The following is a 25,530-nucleotide window of genomic DNA, read 5'->3' on the forward strand; positions in this document are numbered from 1 at the left end:
GGCGGTCGTTTCTAAAACTTGGCTATCCAAATCTTCAGTTCAGCACTGTGCAGGCTCGTTGAGCCACAAGTGGTGGCACCGCTCTGTCCTGCCTTGTGCCAAGTGCCACAGATCTGGTCCCCCAAGGATTTTTGGCAGGAGGCGTGTATGGCACTGGCTGGGGAGGGACAACTCGCGCAGGAGGATGCTGTGAAGATAAAGCAGTGCTGTGTGTGAAATTAGTGAATGAGCCAGATCCTACTCAGAAGTGGTGTTTAAAGAAAAAAGCCTTTGTGGAAAATGCTCTATCAGCTTTTCACCTAAGCCAAGCTGCTTAGAAAGGGAACAGGGCTGTTTAGAAAATAACATTGTAAAATGTTGGGTTGCCGTTAGTTATGACACTAAGCAGGTTTCGTGCTGGCTGGTAGTTCCGAATCTGTGGTTTCCATGAGAGCGTTTTCTTTGATCTCTCTCAATAAAACTCTTGAGTTTTGAGAGAAAAATTTGAAAATGGGTTGGTGCAAAACTCAGTCCCTTTCCTGTCAAGTCTCGGTGCTCACCTCTCTCCCCAGCCCTGCAGAGATCTTTGAATAGCTACAGCTTTGCAGCTCTGTCCTCTCCCCTTGGGCTTGGGTCTGCGCAGGGCTCTGGCTCTCTGGTGCCTGTCCTGGGCCAGGCAGGGGCTGGCTGTCACCTCCCGGAGCAGCTGCAGGCTCAGGGCAGCCTGGACACTGCTGTCCCCAAGCCTCTGCCTTGTCCCAGACTTTCTGGAGGAAGATAAGAGCTAACCTACCTACTAGGGCAGGCAGCTCTGGTTTCTCTCTGAGAGGCGTGGGGCATGCTGAAGGGTTTCTGAGCATGTGTGTGATGAGTTGCAACAGACTCTGCAGATGGTGAAAGGGGATGGGTGGTTGTTTCTGAAACTTGGCTATCAAAATCTTGGCATACAAGCATAGGGGACCTTCTCATTCAGAGCCCTGGAAGCCCACATGAATAATTTGGAAAAAAACGTCATTTTTAGGAGCGAGGACTTGACACACAGACATATGAGAACAAGGCAGGAGGTGCTGTGGGCAAAAGAGGGAAATGAGGGCAAAGTGTGTTTTGGTACATGCCCATCTTTCAAACACTGACTTTTGTGCTTTTTTTTGGGGGGGGGGGCGTTGTTTGGTCTCAGGGACTTGAGTATTTTATAAAAAGTGACTGGATAAAAAGCCATGTGTGCTTAGAGGGGAAGCACCTTTTTTTGCTGCCTGGAAGGGCTGAAATAGTTCTTGTGTGATTGGAAATAAAAGGTAGGCACATACTTCCCAGCAGCTAAAAGTGAGAGATTTTAATAAAGGATTCTGATGTATGGGCTAGGAAGAAAGAAATCTGCTGTAGGACAGCAGAAGCTCAGCAGGGGGGATGGTCAGACTGTTAATGAGTAAATCCATTGCTTCAATGAGAATAAATGATTACAGGCAAAAGATACAAAAGGGGCAGATCACTGACCTAGAGAAATTCAAAGCAAGTCAGAAGCTCTCTGGCTTTCCACGGCTTTTTCACCTTCCACATACTTATTTGTGGGGATAAAAGGTACACGAAGAAGCTTGATCGCTTATTAGCTTTAGCTTCTGCCACTGCTGGGAAGAGCAGATGTGGTGCCAGCACTGCTGAGTGTTTCCAAGCCTGATGCGCGTTCACTGTGCCCACAGTAGCTGGGCAGCCACCTGTCTGAACACTGGTGCCTGGGCTGCGGACAGAGGTGACCTGTGGTCCCAGGGAGCTGCTTTTCCTTGCCACTGTGGACTGGTAACTCCATCCAGGCTCTGGCCTCTGCCACGTCTTCCAGGTGGGTTTGTGGCCACAGTGTTGGGCCAAGGCAGTGCCTGGGGGATGGATGGGCTTGGGAGGAAGCAAAAGCATTGGTCACTTTTGAAAGCTCTGGGTAAAAGAAAAAGAAATAAAAAAACCAAAACCCCAAACCAACAAAAAAGCACTTTCTGCAGTGATTCTGAAATGGTTCGTCTGGGGTTTTTTCTGCTTTCCCTGCTTCAGTCTAGGTTTTACGGCTGTCTGGAGCTGCTGCACAGTGACCCAGACTGGGGTGTGCAGTATGCCCCGAAAGGCTGCAGGTGCCCGCTCTGCGTGTGCCGAAGCCCTTTGGGCTGGCCACTGCTCCCAGCCATGCCGCACGTATCCAGGAGGCCTCATGTGCCCCTAAAGAGCGGGATTTATTGCCCATGTGCTGCACCGTTGGGCCGCACCTGCTCGCCTGGTCCATCTGATCCTTCCAGGAAATCCCAAGCAAGAATACGACAGTGCTGGTAATGCTATCCACACACAGGGATATTTAGCAGCAGTTAGGAAGAGATGAACTGCTTTGTTTTTACATGGTGCTATTTTAATAAGTCAACACCAAAGGTAATAAATCTGTCCTACAGAAAATTGGAGAGTGGTTGACTATATAAACTATTCCTGCACACTCCGGTGCTGGGAGTAGAGCTATGCATAGCTGCTGGCCAACATACCTTGCTTGTACTTTTTTGTCAGAGGACGAAAAAAGGGCCTCTCTTGCTGTTTGTCAAAATGTAGTTGCCAATATTACAACAATCTGAAGATTTATTTTGCTTCTTAAATGTTACTGTATGGCTTTGTGGCACCTTGGAAGAATATCAGTGAGACTTCACCAGAAATCCCTCACCAAAGAAACACAGGACGTGGCTGGGTCCAGCTTGCTGTCTTGTTTCCACACGTGCCTCCCAGAGCTGGAAAACTGAAATCGGTGTCTTGAGAGAGGGAATAGAGGAGAAATGAGCAAGTTTGCCATCATGCGCTGCTTATGCAGGAGGATAGATGGACAGAGAACGTGAAAAGCAGCTGAATTTCTCCTGCCTCTCTGGATCCTGGTTTGACTCTTCAAATCTTTGCACTGTCACACTGGGCAGTAATCAGAATTATATTGTCATGGGATTTTGGTGCTGAGTAAAGCTGCCCACTATCCAAACATGCAAAGGGATGGAGTGGGTGGGAGATGGAGGAAATGCCCTCATCTCCATCTTCCTCTCCTGCCTCTGGGACTTGCTCCATCTTTCCAGGCACTGGGGCAGTCACAAGTGATTGTTACTAAGGAAACGTGCTTCAAAACCACTAACAGCAACATCAGCTAGATGTAGGGATATTACTATTTTCAAAGAAAGTTGGTTGCTAATTAAAATACTCCTGTCAGAATTTCCTGGCTGAAAACTCGTTTCATGAAATCCCAGGCGGTGGTCGAAGGTTGAGTTGTACCTGGCGTGCATTCAGAGGTGGTGAGAGCAAGGGATCTTCTTGTCTTGAGACAAGTGTGTGCATCAAATCTGGTGCTTCACCTCCTTCATGGAGAAGGGAAAAAATTGCTTAAGAGCCTGGGAGCATAGAGGTTTTTATTCATCTGACTGATAATAGGAGCTAAATAAAGGCTTTGGAAAAAACCCGACCCTTTCTCTTGCAATATTGGTTGGGCAGAACTGCACTGGAACTAAACATGGAATGAAAAGTCTGGCTTTTCTGCCAGCTCTATTTTTAGAGCTACTGCTCCATCTTTGTATCTCTCTGAGTTTTCTCAGCATATGTACTTGAAGCAGGCAATCTGCCTTTATTTTTTCCGGCAGGCTGTGACATTCTGCAAGAGAAGGATGTTGGATGGAGGGACAGGGGACTCACCAGATTTGACAAAAATCCCTCTGAATACCAGGATGCAGGTGCTGTTTCAGGATTGGGTTCACTGTGGTTACAGACTGATGAATATTTTCTGTGCTCCTTGTAGGAATGACCCTAACCCTTACATGCTGGAGGGGAGTGGGTGTGCAGTGTTGGCTGGCTGCTTCGTATCCCAAAATTGTGGTCGTGACCATAATAAAATTCAGCAGCAGTTCAACAGTGTGCAGTAGTGCTAATGATAGGTTTGGGCATGGAGCAGAGGAATCATGTTTGGCTTTGAGAGTGGGAGCAGGATAGGAATATCTGAACTGGGCTTCAGCTGAGACACTGCAGCTGATCCAGCACTATCGAGCAAGAACCCAGAGTTGTTCTTGTTCTTTCCTGTGAAAAGAAGCAATAAAAGATAAAAAGTTAGCACTCTAGCTGTGGTCTTGGATATTTAACCCTGCCAGTGGGGTTGGGGCTGGCCTTTCAGAGAGCTCCCAGCAAGCACGGACAGTTTTCCCCAGTGCCCAATGTGCGTACATGCATGTACATGCACAAACCTACATCTCCCATGACTTAAAATGTACTGAAATGTCATTTTCTTTCAGCTAGAGTTGGCTCATGCAGGTCATGAGCCTGTGTCCTGCCTGACCCTGCTGCTCCCCTGTCCCAGGAGCACTTACGCCAGGGCTTACAACCAGCAGCACTAATTGGTTTTTTGGCTCTTGTTTTCACTTTGTAAAACACTGAGCCCTAGGCTTGGTTTTGTGTCAAGTTTCAGTGTTTGTGCAAAAACTGACTCTCACTGTACACCAATTTGGCTGGAGCATAACCTATGCTCTTCAGAGGCAGGGCACTTCTGAGAGCTAGAAGCCTGCGAGTTCAGACTTGAGGACATTTAATTAGGAACATTTCTTTCCAGCATGAAACTGGACAGTGAGGAAGACCCCCCAGAACCTCCAGGGGATTTACTGACTATAAACTTGTAGCTGGCTTTGCAAAAAGATAAATGCAGAAGATAGGGATGTGCCTTGCATTTCTAATTTTATGTTTGTGGTGGTGGTTCATTCAGAGCAGAGGCTCTGTTAGTGCCTGAGACCAGAACACATGCAGGTATGCTGGAGCCACAGTGAATTTTGTCCAGCTATACCAGATTCCAGCAGGAGCATTAATTTGTTCCCTGTAGAATAAAGCCAGAGGAGGATTTACAGTGGAGGGAAGGTGTAACTTCACTGGCTGGTACTCAGCCCTGTTCCCATGCCAAGTGGCAGATGTTAAGCTGTGAGAACTGGTCCTGCAGAGAAAGCAGCTGCCTGAGCTGAAGCCTCTTGAGCTTCACTAACGAATAACAGCTCTGCTGAGAGGGTAAGCGGACAGAAAATGCTACTCCTCCAAAAAAGCTTAGTCTCGTGTGCCTTGACAACACGTAGGTTGCAGAGGGGAATTAAGGCAGCATTTAGATCTCTTTTTCCTCAGTTTTTAGCAACTTGAAAAGGATGTCTGTTTCTCCCCTGATTGGGCTTGCAAGTCTTTTGGCAGCAGGGAGCTGTGTTGGGTGACCACTTTGATTCCTTCATTCTGGACAGCACCAGTCCTTACCAGTGCAAACCCTGAGAGTAGCGACAAATCCCACTCTCCTGCCCATTCACAGCTGGAGAACGGTCTCTGACCTGCTGTGCTTTAGGATCGTGCAAATTTCCAAGCTGGATCTAGTTCAATCCTTCCCCAAGCATCTCACTCAAGCCCCCTTAGCCTACACACAGGTGTAAGTTCAGGTGCCACCAGCCTGTGGTGGGAACCACAGCAATCCCTGATAAGTGGAGGAGAGGATGCCCTGGAGCCAGAGGAGCATCCAGCAGGAGCCTGAGGAAGTTCTTGTCTGTGTGTCCTGCTGAGGAGGAGACAGAGCTGGTGCCAATCCGCAGGGCTGCACCCGTCCTCTTGCTCCATACCCACACAACAGCGCTCAGCCCTCCTCGTCTGAATGACAATAATATGACATGTGCTTTATGGATGACTTGGTAGATTTAAATGCCTCTTCCTTGTCTCTTTTTCCCTTTAAAAAGTCTTCTATGGATTGTCAGGGCTATTTTGGAGGCATGTTATTATTAGTACTCGTTCTCCAGTTCAGCGACGTGTGTGGCCAGGGCAGGGCTGAGGTGCAGGCTGCTGTTCTGGCCCTCTTGCAGCTGGTTATGGCTGGGGTGGGTGGGCTGAGAAGGGCACAGAGCTGTCCTTTTCCTCCCCTTGTAGAAGTGTCCCGCTGGATACCTGTTAGTCTTTGGGGAATGTATGCTTATATAGCACCAGCTTTGTATGAGGAGGGACTCCTGAGCTATAAATCTCTGCTTTTCAAGCACTCGACTCCCTTTTGGGTTGTTTTTGACGTTAGGAATTTTCTCTGATAAGAGAACTTTATTTGCCTTTAAATATCACTTTGTGACAGGATGATGGAGTGGGGATTCTTGGAGCGAGCCCGTGCCAGCCGGGGAAGGGGAATTCTGCTGGGGCTTTTGTTTCTCTCTAGCACTGACATTTTAGCTCTTTAAAGAGTACGTTTATTTTATTTTTGGCAGGTGTGTGTGTACACATCAGTGTCCAGACAAATGGGAGCAGCCCAGTGTTGGAGCTGTGCTAAAGCCAAGTGGGTCTCCTGCTCTCCCCTGCCTGTGGCACCTGGGGAAGAGGAGCTGTGCTGGGGCTTTTCTGCAACCGACTTCAAAACACAGGTTGTGTGGGTGAAGCAGGGCTGCCACGTGGAGAGCCTCAAAAACAAAAAAAAGAAGGTTTTTGTGATATTGTGTGCAAGGTGCAGTCGGATGTTCCCAGGCTGGCAGTCCAGGGTGTCACCTGTTGCCCTAAGAACAACCCAAAAGCCAAGTCTCCCAGAGCAGCTTCATAGCTGGTTTATAGTGCTGCCTGCTCAGGTCAAGGCTAAGGCTAAGTCTAAGGTGTCGCCCAGCACAACCTCCTGAGTATGGCCTGTAGTCACAAAGTCTGTGTTTTGTTTGCATTCAGACTGGTGGGAGCTGAGCTCCCTAATCTGGCTCTCTCCAGCAGCCGTGTCATATCACGATCCTTTTAGATACGGAGGATTTTGTTCCCCAGGCTGCTTGTGAGCAGCAAGATCTGCAAAGTGCAAACTTGTTTATTCAGCTTGGATACCACTAAGCTCTCCCTGGTTTTTATGATGCCTCAAGCAGCCAACTAACTTTGTATTCCTTCCTTTCAGCTCTTCCACGTAGCGTATGTCCTGATCAAATTTGCTAATTCCCCTCGTCCTGACCTCTGGGTGCTGGAGCGATCTACTGACTTCGGCCTTACCTACGAGCCCTGGCAGTATTTTGCCTGTAAGTATGCCAGTGTTACAAGAGAGCTGCAGCTAGTGCCAGGTAGCGAGGCCACAGTGAAGATGGCTCTTCGTGCAAGTACGAGGCTGGGTTTGGAGTTGTTTCTGTGTCATTGCTGCGATGCGGTACGTGTCCTCTGTCTCTTCTGCCCAATAAGGCTGTAAGAGTTGAAGCTTAGATCAGAACAGCTGGGTGAAGTTGTGGTGCTCCTCAGGGCAGGATAAATTCTTTGCTCTCTGCGACTAATTGTATTTTTTAAAGTATTATTGGTGCCCACCCAAATCTATGTGGATGCTAAAGCTGGCACCAGTGCCAGTAGTTGAGCATTGCTGATCTAGGTCTGGAACATGAGATTTCTTCTCATCTCCTCCCTGCCCTCCTCTGTCTGTCTGTCTGTTTGCCCCATACTGTATCCAGACTGGTGTATTTCAGCTCCTCCAGAAGTAAACCAGCGGCTTGCTTCCAAGTTGCTGCTGTAACAGAAAAGTCTGGAGGCAGAAAATGGTCCCTTTGCACTTACAGTACCGGAGATCGGATACAGCCTGTGCAGGGCGGGGAACCGCTGTCCTGCCACTGTGCAAGGTGGGGCCAGAGACAGCCGGCTGGAAAGGGTGGCGTCCGAGATCCAGTCTGTGTTCTCTGATTAAAATCTGATCCCTTTAGAAACAGCTGGTTCTACAAAACTCTTCTCCCAAAGAGTCTAGGGGGTAGCCGGATGCGGAGGAACTTGTTAACCACCAGCCCCTCCCAGAAGCAGCAGCAGTAATTGGGAGAAGATGTGAGTTAAGATCTACAGCCAGAGCTTAAAACCTGGCAAGGAAGGACCTTGGGAGCACTCAGAGGCTTCGCCCTGGGCTGCCCCTAAAGGCTCATATTTCTGGCTTACCTGTCAGCCTATGCTTTAGATTTGCTCGCCTTTTCTTGTGCAGGAAAGAGCTGCAGACATTTTACCTGCTGTCTTGTCTTAGCATGGTAGCTCCTCTCCAGTGCGGATGTTTTCTCCTCTGCTGTGTGCTAGTGGGGAATTACTGCTGTCAAATTGCCTGCTTTGCCTTTTTCGATCTTCTCTGAGAATTTCCCTTCCAGCTCTGAAGCCTCTCTTGGGGCCTGTTACAGTCACGTTATTGCATGGTCTGGGGCTGAGTGGGGAGCTCTTGCCCTGCTTGCTGTTCCTGCATGTAGTGGCAACGCTATAACGTCTGCAGTCCGCTTCCCTCCTGCAACATCAGGCCCTGTTACCACCCCCCTTGGGAAGTGCCATGCAGTGACACAGCCCAGTGGAAAATTCCCATGGAAATAAAGAGGTGGCGGCTCCAAAACCTGCCAGATTTGCTAGTACAAGAAGTCCTTTGCGGAGGTTTATTTTTGGCATGGGGATTTCTGTAGGTGGTCTAATAAAAACACTGGTCAGTTCAGTAACAGAGTTAAAAGCAGTCAGCAGAAATGTAAGTATTCTCGAGAGACGCCAGCGAGCCTGGCCGTGGGTGACACCGACCCTGCCGGCTCAGCGCTGCCCCTCGAGCCCTGCTCATCATGGGAGGTGTTCAGTTCCCCAGGCTGCCCTGTGCCCCCCAGCCAGGCTGCTGAAGTGCTTTTGGGCTTAGCCCTGTGGGAGGAGGGAAGAAATGACTGTCGTGGAAAGCATCTGTCAGTGCAGCTGATGAGCTCTCTCGGGGAGGAGGGCCGAAGGGACCGTAGCAATGCGAATCCTCCGTGCATCGCGGTGGGGAGGCACCGTGCTTTCCTCAGCCACCAAAGGAGAAGCAGGACCTCTGGGAAAAGATTTATGGTGGTGTTTATCTACATGAAGGGCTCCCCACACAGCGTTTCAAATGGGGATAAGACATGAAAGATGCCTGGTCCCAGCTGTCCATCCAGGCCTACAGAGCCTTGCCTGCCCCAGCTCATTGTCTTGTGCAGGATCAAGGTGCAGGATTAGCCCGTTTCGTTTCGCCTTGCTGGGCAGTGCCACCGTGGAGGGGAAGGCAGCCATAGTGCAGAGCGAGGCTCTGTCCTTTTCTCCGCTGAGGGCAGGCTTCCGCAGTCAGCTGTTTCCTTAAAGCATTGGTGGGGTTTAAGGCTGATGGGTTACTCAGTTTTATCTCAGAGTGCCCAGCTTCTGGCTCGCACGGTCATGTACATTTGCAATAACTGGAGGAGTTCTTTGGTTTTCCTGAGGAGCTGCTCTTGCTGAGCATCCTGTTTCCATGCCTAGCCGTGGCAGTGCTCTGGAAATCAATCATCTTGAGCCAATGGTGACAGGCTCCTTGTCTGAGGCTTCAGAATAAATTGCCTTTAAAAAAGCATCTGGTGAAGCAAAGCTTGGCGGCCAGAGATATGATGTTAAATGTTTCCACACCATCTTCCTGTGGATGCAACTGAGCTCCTGCTGGTGCCAAAACAGTGTTTTGTGGAGTGAGGCCATGTTGCTGGAGACAAGGTGTGGGTGGGTGCAAGCCAGAGGTGAAGGCAGGGGAGGCAGAAGCTCTCTGCGCTCCCCCCTTCCTGTTCCTCCTGCCTGGCTTAGCCTACTAGTGCAGCACATGGAGTGAGGGGCATGCCTTCTGGAGGCACATTGCAACAGATTTTGGAGGATTATTCCCATGAATTAGGTTAACATTTCCCCATCAACTCCCTGTGTGAGCTGAGCAGCGCTGGCACAGCAGCAGGTTGTGCCGGCTGCCTTTTCTACCACCTTCTCCCTGTGGAAACACCCTCAGGAGTGGTGCAGCGGTGCGTGCTTTGGCACACGCTGCTTGAGAGCTCTTGGCACAGGTGAAACGGGAGTGGGAAAGAGCAGCAGCCTTTGTCCCAGGCTCTTCCCCAGGGGAACAGCCCCAGAGAGTGGCCTGAGAGTGGCACTGTGTAAGTTTTTGCATGGGTAGACGTGGGTGCTTGCCACTCTGCACTGTCAGGTCTTTGAACTGCCCCAGCACGTTCACTGTGGTTTGGTTGGCTCTGCCAGCAGAGGGATGCTGGACATCCTGGGGACGAAGGTGCTGGACTCGTAGGGAAGCCAGGACATTCCTACAGCTGCAAGGAGATTTTTGGTATGCGGTGTCCCTAAAGTAGGTTGCAGGGCCAGCAGTGTGACTGCCTGGTGGTGCCTGTCCCCTGGCTTTAGCCAGCCTTGCATTGCCACTTAGTGGCAGGAGCCCTCGATTACTGTCCCCAAGGGGTGGTTCTGGGCGGCTTTGGCATTTGTTTCGCAGTGTTGGTTTAAGGGCAATTGCAGAGTTCAGAGTAAGGTGGGAGAAGGAGACATCCTGCATGCATTTGCTCTGCCTCTCCCAAACACTGCAGGTCCCCACCCCACACCTGCATGCCCATCCTGCCTGGTGGGAGGTGTTGCAGCGGTGGCTGTGGTTTGTGGTTGCTCCCATTGTGTGGATCTGTGCTGGCTCACTCTTCAGGACTTACCCAAGAAGTTAAGGAGCCATGTGAACATGATTGTACAAGCTCCTATATCAGGAGCAGAGCTCTAGCAGCAAACAGCCCTTCATCAGTTCAGCAGAAGCAGTGTAGCAAATCCAGTGCCAGCAAGGCAACAAGTTCAGACCAGGGTTAGATCTCAAGCTGGTTAAACTGTGAGCTTAATGCCAAAATTAAGGAGTGGGTTTCTCTGCAGGTGGTTGCCATAGGTACAATGGCCATTGTCACTTTCTTCATTTATGTCAATGAGGTAATTTGGGGGATTTTCTGACCATGCCTATTACTCTCATAGTGACTCCCTCCCTTAGTGGAGTACATGTATGTTAGCAATGACAGAGTTAATGATACAAAGCAATCTGTATGTAGTAAATGCTTAACAAAGTGTATACACCCTTCTCTCCTGTTGGTCAGTGTGGGAAAATCAATACAGGGCTCTGAATTGTTCCTTTTCTTTTACTGCTCTCATCTCTGGTTGATGAACAGCTTCCAAGAGGGACTGCATTGAAAAGTTTGGACTGCAAACTGTGGATCGTATCACCAAGGATGACCATGCCATCTGCACTACTGAATACTCCCGGATAGTGCCTTTAGAAAACGGGGAGGTGAGCAATTACACGTTTTCATCCCCTGGAGTTTTCAGGATTTCTCAGTGACTGTAGGTACTCTTATTAATTGGTTCCCTCTTGACTTTTGGATGCCACTTAAACTACTCAGTTAAACCAAATGAGACTGGTAGGGAACTGATTCCGTTGTCCTGAAGGGAGGTAAAGATTGGGTTTGGCTGAGGGAGAGGTTAATCTCCTCCCACCTCACAGGATTATGCAGATTTGTTTTCATAGAGTCATAGAATGGTTTGGGTTGGAAGGGACCTTAAAGATCATCTAGTTCCAACCCCCCTGCCATGGGCAGGGGCACCTTCCACTAGACCAGGTTGCTCAAAGTCCCATCCAACTTGGCCTTTTCCCTCCTTGCATTCACAGATTGTTGTCTCTCTGGTAAATGGACGCCCAGGAGCCATGAACTTCTCCTACTCTCCTCTCCTGCGGAATTTCACGAAAGCCACCAACATCAGACTGCGCTTCCTGCAGACAAACACTCTGCTCGGGCACCTGATGGGCAAAGCTTTAAGGGACCCTACAGTGACAAGGAGGGTAAGGCAGGCCTTGATACCTCTTGCTAATGAGGTGGAAGTGTTTGAGGGCTGTGCGTCCCACCTCTGGGGAGAAGACATCCCTGAATGTTGCCCTTGGGGATTTTCTCTCTCTGTGCTTGTGCTCCCCAAGCTGAAGGCATCTGCAGCAGATGCCACTGCTGCTGTGGCTGGAGCTGAAAGCTGCTTGGGAAGAACTGTGCTTAGCACCAACAATGTGAAACTGGGAAACACTTCTTGGTGTCACATATGGCTTTCTGGCTGTGCTGGAAGACCCAGCTTGTAGCTAATGGACTCTGTTAGTGGTGGTGGATCTTAGCATGGGCAGATATTGCAGCCTACAAGGTCCAGCTTGTCACTGTAAGGGAAATATCCCAACACATCATTTTACTGGGTAAAGCCCTGCTGAATCCTAAGTAGGGCAGTTATGAAGCTTATTCATAAAGATATTAATGGCCAACTTTTCTTGTGCTCCCTAGTATTACTACAGCATCAAAGATATCAGCATTGGAGGGCGCTGTGTCTGCCATGGCCATGCAGACGTCTGTGATGCCAAAGACCCTAATGACCCTTACAGGTACATTTCTCAAAGTCTCAGTTCTGTGTAAAAGTGTTTGAATTGTTGTGCTAAGTATGAAAGACACCGGTGTGAGTTGTGTCCTGTCCTGAGCTCGTAATTGTGCCAACACTGTTGTTTGTGGCTCTGCCCTGAGAATGAATCAGAAACTGGTCCAGCCAAAGTAGCAAAAATTAAACATTTTGTCAGGCTATTTTTCAGCCAGATCAGCTCCCTGGTCTGGTTTCCCTGCCCGCAACTTTGCCATCCCCATGGGAACAGAGTGCTGGAATTAGAGGGTGCACAAAGCCAATACTGTTGTTGAACATGGAGGTTTCTTATCAAAGCTGAGGGCTGGTTTCTGAACTTGTTCAGAGAAGTCTCTTGCTTCCCATGTGGCTTCTTAACAACTGGGGCAATGCTCTAATAAATAGATGGTCTCCCAAGAAACCAGAGACTCTACTGCCCACTTCTACTCATTAGAACCATAAATTGGTTATGTATGTAGCTAAACAACTGCTCTTTGCCAAAGTACAAGAGCATGCAAAGCAGTTACATTTTGGCTCACGGGACTCTTCCCATCCGCCTTGGCAACTTAAAATGCCAAAGAGCTGCTTCAAGCCATGAAAGTGTTGCTTCTTAGCCATCTGTTTGCAGCCTGAATGTTGCCTTTATGAAAGGGATGGTAGATTCAGCTGGACGAGGGAAGCTTATATTTCTTTCTCATCAGGATCATGTAGAGGTTTTGGATCTTCTAAAATAAAATTCCAGTGACTCCCAGCCAAGGTTAAAGCTGCTAAGTATTAAAACAAAGATATATTGGTAAGCAAGTCTGCCTTAGTGTGCCAAACTCTCTGACAAAGGGAAGTTCATAAATATTTGAATGTACAGTTCCTTGGTTTTGTTTTAGACTTTGTTGGATGCACAGTACACCTGTGTACTGGGGCAAAAGGGCTTCATGGTGTAAAGTGATTCATTAACATAGAAACACCATGACACTTCTCGGGTGTATCGATGGCTCGGGGCCCTTCAGGAAGGGAGGGAAAATTAAGGGAGGAGAGATGTGTTGGGAACCCTTGTTCAATGCCACTTCTGCTGATCACTGTCCCTGTCTCCCAGAATTCCCCTCCTCCGCTCTCATTTGGATGCATTTGGCATTTTTGTTCTTGGCCCCAAGCTCTGCTGTAATGTTGCAGCACATGTTCGTAAGCAGCTGTTGCATTTCACCCAGAGCAGATCGCGCTTGCCTGGAGGAAAAACATTTCCTACTTGGGTGCTTTGTACAGTCAGCACATAACATCTGTAAAGCCTCTTGGGATACATCAGGACAAAGATGCCGGGTGAACAGAGTAACTTCTCATGGCATTGCTGTACCCTGTTAACAAGCGCAGGAGCGCGGAGAAGTCAGCAGAAATACGATACTTTCAGCTCAGAAAATGAGTAATTGGTGAAACGCTGCCATTCTCCAAGGCTCCAGCAGCAGCTGTGTCCAGCCTTCCCGCTGAAGCGGGCACTGCTGGGCAGTCATCCCAGCCCTCCTGCCCTGACGTAGCACAGAGCCAGCATAGTGATACCTGCCATAACGCTGCGTGACAAGAGGCATCGCAGAGGCAGCTGGGGCTCAGACACACTGTCACTTCTTGTCACGGGCCCCAGCTGTCATAAACACGTCATTTCTTCAGAAATCTGTGCAACCTGACTGAGTAGGAGGTGCAGTGTTGTCCCTCTGCACGTGTCCTGCCTCTTCAGATGCTGTTGTGTGACAGCAACAGGGCAAGGAAGTGCAAACAGAGGGAGGCAAGGAATGTGAATTGGCTGGGCCCTGTTGAAAATCCCAGTTATGTCTCAGCCTGTCTGGGAGGTCTCTGCTTCTCATTTTAACTTCTCTCTTCTGCACATGTCTGTGTTTCTTGTGCCTGTTGCCCAGAAAGGCAGGATGAGCACTTTGATAGAGCTGAGGTGAGCTAGAAATCTTGGCAAAGACTTTAGGACGTGATGGAGCATGTTCGTGAGCTGACTTCCTGGCCATAAATGATAATGTTTATCCAGCTTTGGAAAGTTTCTCTGAAGTGCCAAGTTACAGAGGCTGCACATCCAGCTGTGTTAAGTTGGCAGCATGTCTGGTCCCCGTGTGAGTGTGTATGTGCAAGGGCCTACAGCGTGGGGGCAGGTACAACCTCCTCAAGGGTCGTCGCACTTTTCACAACTGTCTCTCTGCCCCAATATTGAATGGGCTGAGTTAAGCAGAGGGAAGGAATGTTCTCCTGGTTAAAGGTGAACACCACCAGGATCAGGCACAAACCTTTCTGCTGGCAAACCCCATGAGAGCGAGATAAGCATCAGTGGGGACCTGGCACGTTCCAGATGGAGAGCCTAGACAGGAATCGTGTGTTAACACACGGCTGCTGTGTTGATGTGAGCTCAGAAGAACCCTGCAAGTGCTCTGCATCTGTCTGATAACAGCAACTGTTTCCGTGGGTTCACTGCCCCATCACGGATGCTACGAGCAAGAGAGGAGACAACTGGAGAGTCCAGCTGCTGCTTCTGTGCCTGATGCTAAAGATAATCAGCAAGACAACAGCAGCCTGGCTGGTCAGAAGCAGATCTGCAGGAGGAGATCAAGAATGCTTTCCCACTGCTGGATCCTGAATGCTAGCTTGCTCTTTCCCATTTTGGAAGGGAAAGCAGCATGTGTGCTGGTAGCTTTGTGCCCTCTGTGAGTCCCTTTCATGGGTGGTTTTCCCTCAGTACAGTCAGAAGCAGTTAGAGGAAGCGGCTTTTTTTTCTTGATTGTGCTACTCAATGTCCCACTCAAATCCAGATGCTGTAGCACTTGTGTGGCACTCGCAGCACTGACATACACAGCTGCTCGCTGGAAACTGTTTATAGGCTCTGTTACTAGGCATTAACTCCAGTGGGAAGACTGGTTTTATTTTTTACGACAGGACGACCAGGAAATATGTGCTATGTGGACACAACCGCTCCCTCTTCTTCCTTGTATATATTCAATCAATGAAACATGTAAATATTGTAGCTTATGCACATTTGTCCATAATTCATTAGCAGCATGGACTTGGCACAAGGTGCAGTAAAGCTGCCATGAATAGATGAGCTCTCTGAGAGGTCATTGCTAACTGGACAGCAGAGACTAAATAAATAGCTCCTTCTCCATCTGAAACGTGCATCTTTACTAATTGAGTGCCATCTTTTTGCATTCTGGGAACCAGTGCTTTTCAAACATCTCAGATGTTAAAGAGCCAGGGTGTGTGGCTGGAGCCATGTCCTCCAGCCAGGGAGATTAACACTGCTCAGCAGGTTTATAAGTTCCTTGACTCAGTGACCATCTTTCTCCACACATATGTATATGGACATTAATCTTGATCTCCAGCTGCTGCTGTGGAAAAAAAACGTAAAATTTTGTTTCCTTGTAAGTGCTGAGTGGTAGCCAGGTGAGAGGTCTGTGGCTGGTTTCATTACAGAGGTACAGCCAAGGTTTGCCTCTCCTTGAGTCTCCCCCTTCGGTCTGCAAAACACAGGGAGAACAAAGTTGCTGGTGAATGTTTCAGGGCTCATTTTTGCCGCTTAGGCTCCAGCCAACCTCTCAGGGACTCGGTTTCATGCCTGGATTCTGCCGGCCACAAACCAGCCTGTCAATGTGAGTAGGGATGGGGCATCATGAGTGCTCAAAGAGCTGACTGCAGCCAAGCTTTCCGTGGCGTTTGCAAGAGGAGGACTGCCAGCAGGGCTGGGACCTCCTACCTCTCAACCCCTCTGGCTGAAGCAAACATGCTGAGTGTGGATCCTGCCCGCATTCCCCCAAACTTTCAGATCGTCCCATATTTCATTAAAATGAGTTCATTTGTCCCATGCCTCTGCCTGGCTATTCACTGTACATACACTTGCAGGTCCCACATCTTAAAAATACATGTAGGTGGAAACCATGATACTCAGCTCATTGCAGCCATGGAAGAGTGTGTCTGCATTCCTGCATTTCACCCAGAATGACTGCTCCATTTGTTTCTAATGTTTTAAAAAATTACATTTATTTTTAAACACTGCTTTTGAATGGAAAAGCATTGGAGGAGGGAGAGATGGGAGTGGCAGACCAGCCCTGAGGGGAAATGAGTAATTGCACAGATAAAAGCTGGAACATGCTGTATTATCCATAACTCTAATACAACAGAAAGCGTTTGTGTTGGATGGGAATCGCCTTCTGTTAAGTGGAAGTTTTGGAGGTGATGTCACTGATGTTAATGAATCACCGTTGCGGTCGAGCAGGGACAAGATCCATCAGTCGACCGGTCGAGATTTCTTGCCTGGCGCCTCTGGAGCCGCCTGTTTACCCAGCACAGCCCTGCCTGTGCCAGCTGAGAAAAGCAGGAGGTGCATTTCACAGGGAGCATGGGGCAAGCAACTGCTAAAAGTCTTAATTCAAATTTCATGGCCTTCCTCTCTGCAAGCACAGGTATACCTGGAGGAACAGATGGGATCCGTGTGGCCCCATCGCTCTCCAGCTCTGGGCTGTCATTTATTCCTTTCACGCTGCTCCTGCACAGTGGTGAGGACATCTTTGTGTCCCTGCTCCACACTACTCCCTCTGAAATAATTTGCTTCGGCACAGGTTTCTACTACTGCCACCTCCAACCATTTCACATTTTATTGGCTGTAGAGCTGGCTAGGTAGTGGCACACTGATTTTTCTCTAAGCCTTGTCTCCCTGTGAAGAAATGAGGAGTGATGGTGGAGGAGAAGGAAGGGAGAGAACGGCACTGGAAGAGCAAAGTTTGGGGTTTGGCTCAAAAAAAACCCCCAGCATTTCAAAAGTTAAAAAAAAAAAAGCCTTAGAAGCCTCTTCTCCAGAATATTTGGATTAACAAATATCACTCATTTGTGTATCTGGCTAGTGATAGTTATGCACAGCAGGGTTATGCTGTGGCTCCCCATCCTGTACATCCCTGTCCTCGCCACAGGCTTGGCTGTACCTCATTCCTCTCCCTTGCAGGCTGCAGTGCGACTGCCAGCACAACACCTGCGGCGGGTCCTGCGATCGCTGCTGCCCCGGCTTCAACCAGTTCCCGTGGAAGCCTGCCACTGCTGACAGTGCAAACGAATGCCAGCGTAAGTTGGAGTTGAGTTTTTCGTTCCTTTTCCAGCTGTTTTGCAAAGCATAGATTGACCACGCTTCACCAGCCCCTTGGTGTGCAGAGAAGCCATTCGCTGAAATGGTGGGGTTTATGGTGTGTGGCACTGGGTGAGGTGAAGATCACTGGCACCACAGAGAGGACAGTTTGCACAGTGGTTAATTGTGTTCAGCGGAGGCTCACACAGGGAGGCCCACTAGGTCTGTACAGGACTCTGATTCTGCTTATGTTCCAGTTCCTTCTCCATGTCTAAGGGTTCATGCAGGCAAGTCTTGTTGCTCAATTCTGTCTCCAAGATGAATTACATTTGGATGTGTTTACATACAGGACATCTTTATTTGTCTAGAGAAACCTTTGGTAAATGCCGACAGTGGAATTTATATTGCACTGGGAATGCAGAGCATGGAGTGTAGCTACATCACACGATCTCTTATAAATGCAGGGCAGCAAAGGACAGTTGGATCTTAATCCTGTGGGTTTGTAAAGAGCACCCTCACCGAGTGCTGAACTTTACAGCTCACCTCTATCCCGGGTGGGATAAAAGAGGCAAGAATGTTGCCCTCTAAACCAGACTACTTGAGGCCCCAAAGTTGGGTAATTTCTCTTTCTCGTCTATACATGCCTGCACATATTTTACTTCTGATTTTGTGTCTGCTGCATTTTTCTGGTTACAGACTAGACTTTGTGAGAGGGTTGCTGCTTCTGTGCTTTCGAACTGGAAGACTTCTGGGAGCTTGGGTGATCATATAATGCCCCAGATGCATTCAGGCATCTTTCCTCATTGAAAAGTGACCCATCCAATGTCAAACCCACGAGGAAGAGTTCATATCTTGAGATCCAGCTGGTGACTGAAGGACCTCTGTGGACTGGTGGCTTAGCTAATGTCTCTTTGTATTTTCAGCTTGTAATTGCAATGGCCATGCCTATGACTGCTACTATGACCCAGAGGTGGATCGCCACAAAGCCAGCAAAAGTAGCGAAGACAAGTTTGAAGGGGGAGGTGTTTGCATTGACTGTCAGGTAGGCCTGAAGAGCTCCCGTGGAAAAGGCTGTTGCAGATTTTTGTGTTTGTTCCCGCTGTCATCCTGGTGTTCAGCCTTGCCAGCAGCTCTGCCAGCCTCCTCACACACCCTCTGTTATCTTAATTAGGTCTCTCCCTGGAAATTTAGTCTCTTTGCCATAGATTAAAGGAGTGTGCAGCGGTAATGAAAACAGAACTTGGGTTCCCAGCTGTCCCCTGGGTAGTACCATTACCTTTCTGGTGCTTTAGGGTTAGGTCTGCTGAGGCACTGTGCACTGGGAGGGTCAGGTCAGTGTTGAGCACATTGCAAAGTTCCTGCCTAGCTCGCAGTGCTCAGGTGCTGCCATCTCTTTGGATCTCTCTCTGACCACCAAAATGCCAATCTCCTCAGTCTCTGAAGTTCCCAATGAGAGTGAGAAAGTAGCTTTTCTGCTCCCAAGGTGACTGGGAGCTGGTTAATTCATGCAGTGGCATGAAACTTTTAGCTATGCTTTCTTGCTGGGAGGAAACAGATTGCTCCCATCCTCCTAGCACAAAGTGGTCAGGACATTTTACCATCTGAAGCAAGTGAATTGGGCTCAAGATCAGATACGAACCTGAAACACATACTGCATTTATAGGAGGATACAGTTTGCAGGAAATGCTTTGTTTTCAAGTCAGTGTATGTGGAATTTTGAGCAGATTTAGGTCTTCTGTGTGCTGACGCTCCCGAGTTGCTTCCTTTGGACCCTGAAGCTGTTAGTAAATCTGGCAGATGAACATGAATCCTGCGGGCAGAGGAACTGATGCCCCTCTAACCCACTGTCTTTCAGCATCACACCACTGGCATTAATTGCGAGAGGTGCATCCCAGGATACTATCGGTCCCCTGACCACCCGATCGATTCTCCATACATTTGCTATCGTGAGTGTGATCTTCTCTACAGGTTGTAGATGCTCTCCTGGACTCGGTGACACTGGGGAGGGTGATCTGGAGGACTGGGCTGAGAGATTTTTCTGGTGTCGGGAGTCCAGCACCATGAGAGACGTGGCCACACGGGTGGTTCTTGCTGCAGCTGGTACTGCCCATGGAAATGTATCTGTGCATACAGACAGTATATGTGTCGGCAGCATCTGTGAAATCAGAAGTGGTGGCATGTTCCAAGGCTGGAATGAGCTGGAATGTGTTGCCCCCCCAGCTGTGCCCACAGGGAAATCCAGTCTTAGCTGTCATCTCTGTGCTCTTTCAGCTCGCAATTGCAGACCATTGTTCTCTACGCCCCAAGACAGGGATTTCTAGGCAACAGTGGGTTATATCTGTTTTGCTGGGGAGCCCAGCTCAGTCTGGGAGCTATGACACATGGGCTGCTCTGCACTGTGTCCTTGAGGCAGTGTGCCACCACCACCTCGTTGGGGCAACTGGGGTCTCCTGGAGAAGCAAGTTGGGGCTGTGCTGCTTTACTTGGGACTCTGCAGTGGGAGAAGCACAGTGGCAGTAGTTCCTCTAAACCAGACCCCTTCTGAGGATGCAAAATCTCACTTTTATTTTCGGAGAGTATTTGCAGCAGAGTCTCTTACAGAGGCTCTGTATCATAGTGATACTTCTGTGGTGCTCATGAGGGTCTCAGTCAGTGACAACCACTGCTGGCTTGTCCCTCTGCAGGCTGTAACTGTGAGTCTGACTTCACCGATGGCACCTGTGAGGACCTCACTGGCCGCTGTTACTGCAAGCCCAATTACACTGGGGAGCACTGCGATGCCTGTGCCGAGGGATACCTCAACTTCCCCCACTGCTACCGTAAGTAGGGTGTGCGGGACTGTGGAGTGGTCAGGTCTGGGACCCCTCAGACCCAGTGGGTGCAGGAAGGGCCAACAGCTCCAGTTGGGGCTGCTCTCCAGGTGCCTTTTCCCTGGGCCACATGGTACTCCTGTCCCAGGAAGAGTTCTTGCAGGTGGGGACAAGTCCACATTTGGCTTGGGTGGACGCTGGAACAGAGCTGAGCTGGACTGAACCCAGCTCTCTGGAGTCAACAGGAGCTTCCTGTTTGGCAGGAGTCTCATCTCTCACTTTCTGTGAAAGACATCTTTCCAGAGCCCTGGTTAAAAATGGTTGTAATGGATCTTTTAGTGGGATGTCTGCACTTTGTTCCACGTTCTACGTTTTAGTTCAGCCTGTTCAGCTTTGGGACTGTCAAGCCCTTGATATCCTGACAGGATTTCTTCGAGTGTGTGTGATGACCTGTGCAATGTCTCTTTCTCTGCGTAGCCGTTCCAGCTTTCGCTCACAACGATACTGGAGAACAAGTGCTGCCTGCAGGGCAGATAATAAGTAAGCAGTGCAATTTTCCTTGATGCTTTGGCAATCACTGTGCTGTTATTTCTGTTATATCTTACCAACGAGTGCAAGATCAGGTCTTCAGCTTATTGGGCATGTATTTTGTAAGAGACAGCCCTGAGACAGAGTGGTTCTGAGCCAGGAGGCAGCTGAGGGGTGAGGGAAAGGAAGTTTTATGATCCCCTTTTTATAGACAGGGAAACTCTAGCCCAGAGTGACCGTGTGATTGTGTGCTTTTTTCTGGGGTCAAGGCCACGTGAGGATGTCCCTTCTGGCCTCCCTGTAAGGAACCCCCACTAAGATCACAGAGTGGCTGTGGTTGAGCTGGAACCCAAGCTGGGTTCTCCCAAATCTCAGCCTTTGTGTTCAGACACAAACCTGTCCTTCTGCCACACCTGCATGCCCTGTGTTTTCCATGTGGTGGACAGCACAGTGGGTCCATGCCGATGGCCCTCTCTGCACAAAGCTGCAGGTAGCACTGCTGCGGGCTCCTGGGAAGCATGCACAGGAGCTGCTCTCTCTGTTGTTTTGAAAGCTCACCCGTGCCTTCATCTCTGCTCCCCTCCGCCTCCTTTCTCTCTCACGCTCACTCCTCATGGTTCATCTCCTCCCTTGTGTTCTTTTTTTTTTCCTCTCTTTTTCCCACTGAGTCCTCCCCTGTCTCATGCTCCCCAGTGTGCTCCAGATAACCTTTTCCTTCCTTCTGATATTTTAAACTCTGTATCTTCCAGGTTTTTCTTTCCTGAGCTGGAATTTCTCACTTCCCTTCTCATTTCCCCACCTCCCCCTCCCTCTGGTTCTTGGATGATTTTTGCCCTTCTCTCTCCCAGCCCAGCACCCCACACCACTGCCATTGGTGAAGGCAGGGCTGGCCAAGGGCTCCACCGCTGCCCGCCTGGAGCGCCCGCCTGCCCTGGCAGCAGGAAGGTCTCAGACATAGCTGAGCATGGAGTGACCAGAGAGAAAGCCCAAATCCCTCCCTGAAGGCTTTGGTTATTCCCGCACAGCTCTTGGGCAATGCTGCACCAAATCAGCCCTGTCTGGGCTTGTGCAAACAGCATTCGTCTGCCCTGTGCATTGCCCTGCTGCCCGTCCAGCACCTTGCACGTGTGCGTGATTGCTGAGGTCTCCCAGCCACCCTGCAGCCCCACGAGCCAAGCATGCTGCTCACTTGAGGAGAGTTTGGTTAAAACATTTGCATCTTGTAGGAATGTTATTAGGAGGGAAATGCTTGAGCTGTTGCCTCTCATGGTAGCTCCTTCCCCGTCCTTATGGGACCTCTGCCTAGCAGCGGAAATAGACTGACAGCCGTGTGTGATGTTGCTTGTTGTATCGCCCCCACTCCAGACTGTGATTGCTATGCCGGTGGGACAGAAGGCAACGCCTGTCGCAAAGACCCTCGGGTGGGGATGTGCGTGTGCAAACCCAACTTCCAGGGAACACACTGCGACCAGTGCGCCCCGGGCCACTACGGACCTAGCTGCCAGCGTGAGTAACTTGGGGTTAGCGGCCCCAGGCTCACCCTGCTTGCCTCCCTGCTGGGGAGGAGCATGCCTCTCCCCATCCTCCACTCACACTGGGGAGGAGGAATTCTCCAGCCCCACTTCCAAGTGACAAATTCCCATGACTTCTGCCGATAGTTTCCACCAAGCCCTGACCCTCCAGCATCCTCCCAGCCTGCGGGGGGCTCTTGAGAAATTCCCTATGGATGTGAGCTATGGGCCAGGCATGCCTGCTGTCAGCTGTGTCCCCCATGGTTTCTCCAGTTGACTGCATTTCTACCCCAGAGGAACAGATGCTCTGGTTCCTTTCCTAGGAAGGGGAAGGATGAAGCAGCTACTTATTTACTAGTGCCCTTGTTGCTTTCCAGCCTGCCAGTGTTCTGGCCCTGGTCAGTATGATGGCACCTGTGACAGCGAGACAGGGCAGTGTCTGTGTCGAACGGGATTTGAAGGGCACTTGTGTAACCAGTGCGCTCCTGGCTACTTCAGCTACCCTCTGTGCCAGTGTGAGTATCTGTTCTCCTGTGGGCCTGGGTGGGTACGCACAAAGCCAGAGTCTTCTGGCAGGGTTTTGAAGGAGGACTGGAAAGTTGTTTTGTGGGCGTTTTGGAGGACATATGCAATGGGCAGAGATTGACAGTTTGAATGCTTAGAGCAGCACCTAAATGCCCATCTGAGAACCTCAGAAAACCCCCCCCACATATTGCCATGAGCTTTGCCCGTGCTCCTAGCACAGGACAAACAGTTTCTCTCTGTTGCAGTATGCGGCTGCAGTGCAGTTGGGACGCTGCCGGGAGGCTGTGACTCCGCTGGGAGGTGTTTCTGCAGACCTGAGTTTGCTGGGCCACGGTGTGAGCAGTGCAGTCCTGAGCACCACTCCTACCCCCACTGCTACAGTAAGGACGTTAATATTCAGTTCCTGCTGGTCTGTCACTTTCTGAAAAACATGCCTATTTTTGCAAGGCTTTGGTGTTTCTCAAAATCAAAACCCACGTGGTTTGCACTGTGAATTTGGCAGGCTTGTTCTGGAGGTCATGGATCATGCCAAAGGCTGGAAGACAAAGCAGTTTTTATCAGTCACACTTCCTCATCACAACGCTGCTGTGACCTGGTGTCTCAGCTCATGCCTTTTTTTGTCTCTCTTTTTAATGCATTAACCTACTAAACTACTGAGGAACGTTGAACGTGCTGTAAAAAACCCTCAGTGGCATTTTGCCGGTGTGTCTATAACTCTAGCTGAAAATATTGCCTGTTTTTCCAGGGGATTAAGAAATTAATTTAGTTCTGATGCAAATGGCTAATTCCTGTGGGCCTGAATGACAGTTCAGACCAGCAGTGGTTGGCCACAGATCGCACATCCATCAGACTATCGAGAGTCCTGCTCTTACAGCTTGCTCCTGCGATTCCCGGGGTGCGGTGGACAACAACTGCAGCCCAGCTGGCCAGTGCCGATGCCATGTGAATTTTGCAGGACACACCTGCAACCAGTGTGCCCTGGGCTTCTACGGGTACCCCAGCTGCACACGTGAGTAACCACTGTTAGATCTCAGGGGAGGGAAGTGAATAGCTGCTGCTGCTACTGGTTTTGTAATGATTTTTCCTTTCCATAACCCATCTCCCAGGGTTGTATATGAATATAGTTGGATCTTGCAGCAGGAATCAGTTTTCCTGTGCACAGTTCACTGGGCTACGTCATCTGACAGGCACGCTCTATAATGAGTAAACATCTCGAAGAAATGCTTCCCCAAAGCCTGTGCGATTTGTCTCCCCCAGTTCATTCACAGTCACTAACAGCAGGAGCTTGGGTCTGCCTGCTCATTTTGGAAATAAAACCCAGTCTGGATGAATGGCCTCTAATCCAGCGACCTATTAATTAACAGACCTACAGAGTATGACTTGGGAAGCAGCTGTGGTTCGGACTGTCTCTCTGAAAGCATTGGGTGCAGATGCACATAAAACATGCGCTGAATTGCATCTGCCTGTCCTCAGGCTTGAGTGCCTGCAGCCAGAGAGAGCAGGGCTCTGAGTGGGGTAAGCGAAGTCTCAAACCACATGTTCAGATTATACCCTGGTGCCATGAGATGCTCAGATGTGGCTCACATGACACATCCAGGCTCTTCACGGCTTACTCCACCTTGGTTCATGCCAATGCAAAGGAGGAGCAACTGTGCTGAAACCAACAGGACTATGGTTGTACACAGGGTGAACAATGAGGATCAGGATTTGAGGTCTCATGTCAGCCCTAAATTCAAGGTATCTGCTGGCATGGTGAGAGCTTTGCATCAGGAAATGATAGAGTTTTTGATTCTTGGAGAAGTGAGGAAGGGGCTCAGCAGAACTGCCACCTTGGACTTCTGGAGGGCAGAGTTTGGCCTGTTTAGGAGACTGTTGACAGAGTCCCTTGGGAGGCAGTCCTGAAGGGCAAAGGAGTCCAGGAAGGCTGGACATTCTTCAAGAAGGAAATCTTAAAGGTGTAGGAGCAGGTGTCCCTATGTGCCAAAAGACAAGCTGGCGGGGAAGAAGAGCGGCCTGGCTGAACAGAGAGCTTTGGCTGGAACTTAGGAAAAAAAGGAGACTTCATGACCTTTGGAAGAAGGGGCAGGCAACTCAGGAGGACTACAAGGATGTTGCGAGGTTATGCAAGGAAAAAATTAGAAGGGCCAAAGCCCAACTAGAACTTACTTGGGCTACTGCTGTAAAAGACAATAAAAAATGTTTCTAGAAATACATTAGCAACAAAAGGAGGGCTAAGAAGAATCTCCATCCTTTATTGGATGCGGGGGGAAACATAGTGACAAACGATGAGGAAAAGGCTGAGGAACTTAATGCCTTCTTTGGCTCAGTCTTTAACAGTAAGACCAGTTGTTCTCCAGGTACCCAGCCCCCTCAGCTGGAAGACAGGAACAGGGAGCAGAATGAAGCCCCCATAATCCAAGGGGAGATGGTTAACAACCTGCTACACCACTTAGACACACACAAGTCTATGGGGCTGGACGGGATCCACCCAAGGGTACTGAGGGAGCTGGTGGAAGTGCTCACCAAGCCACTTTCCATCATTTATCAGCAGTCCTGGCTAACTGGGGAGGTCCCAGTTGACTGGAAGTTAGCAAATGTGATGCCCATCTACAAGAAGGGCTGGAAGGAGGATCCAGGGAACTACAGGCCTGTCAGTCTGACCTTGGTGGCGGGGAAGATTATGGAGCAGATCATCTTGAGTGCTATCATGTGGCATGTACAGGACAACCAGGTGATCAGGCCCAGTCAGCATGGGTTTATGAAAGGCAGGTCCTGCTTGACTGACCTGATCTTCTATGACAGGGTGACCCACTTAGTGGATGAGGGAAAGGCTGTGGATGTTGTCTACCTAGACTTTAGTAAAGCCTTTGACACCGTTTCCCACAGCATTCTCCTGGAGAAA

The 25,530-nt window shown here is 49.6% G+C and overlaps 1 protein-coding gene across 1 annotated transcript in view; it reads left to right on the forward strand.

Annotated features, from left to right (window-relative positions):
• The first annotated feature begins 11,431 nt into the window (after positions 1–11,431).
• The window catches only part of LAMA5 (laminin, alpha 5), a 50,370-nt gene continuing 36,271 nt past the window's right edge, over positions 11,432–25,530 (forward strand). The window contains exons 1-11 of the mRNA XM_010569768.1: positions 11,432–11,581; positions 12,060–12,157; positions 17,138–17,253; positions 18,178–18,296; positions 19,110–19,200; positions 19,939–20,073; positions 20,542–20,604; positions 21,958–22,098; positions 22,481–22,618; positions 22,874–23,008; positions 23,503–23,637. Of these exons, the coding sequence (XP_010568070.1) occupies positions 11,447–11,581; positions 12,060–12,157; positions 17,138–17,253; positions 18,178–18,296; positions 19,110–19,200; positions 19,939–20,073; positions 20,542–20,604; positions 21,958–22,098; positions 22,481–22,618; positions 22,874–23,008; positions 23,503–23,637 (1,306 nt within the window). The 5' untranslated portion in view covers positions 11,432–11,446. The remainder of the gene's footprint in view (positions 11,582–12,059; positions 12,158–17,137; positions 17,254–18,177; positions 18,297–19,109; positions 19,201–19,938; positions 20,074–20,541; positions 20,605–21,957; positions 22,099–22,480; positions 22,619–22,873; positions 23,009–23,502; positions 23,638–25,530) is intronic.

This window comes from Haliaeetus leucocephalus, unplaced genomic scaffold, assembly GCF_000737465.1.
Source record: "Haliaeetus leucocephalus isolate CR32 unplaced genomic scaffold, Haliaeetus_leucocephalus-4.0 Scaffold273, whole genome shotgun sequence".
Taxonomy (NCBI): Eukaryota; Metazoa; Chordata; class Aves; order Accipitriformes; family Accipitridae; genus Haliaeetus; species Haliaeetus leucocephalus.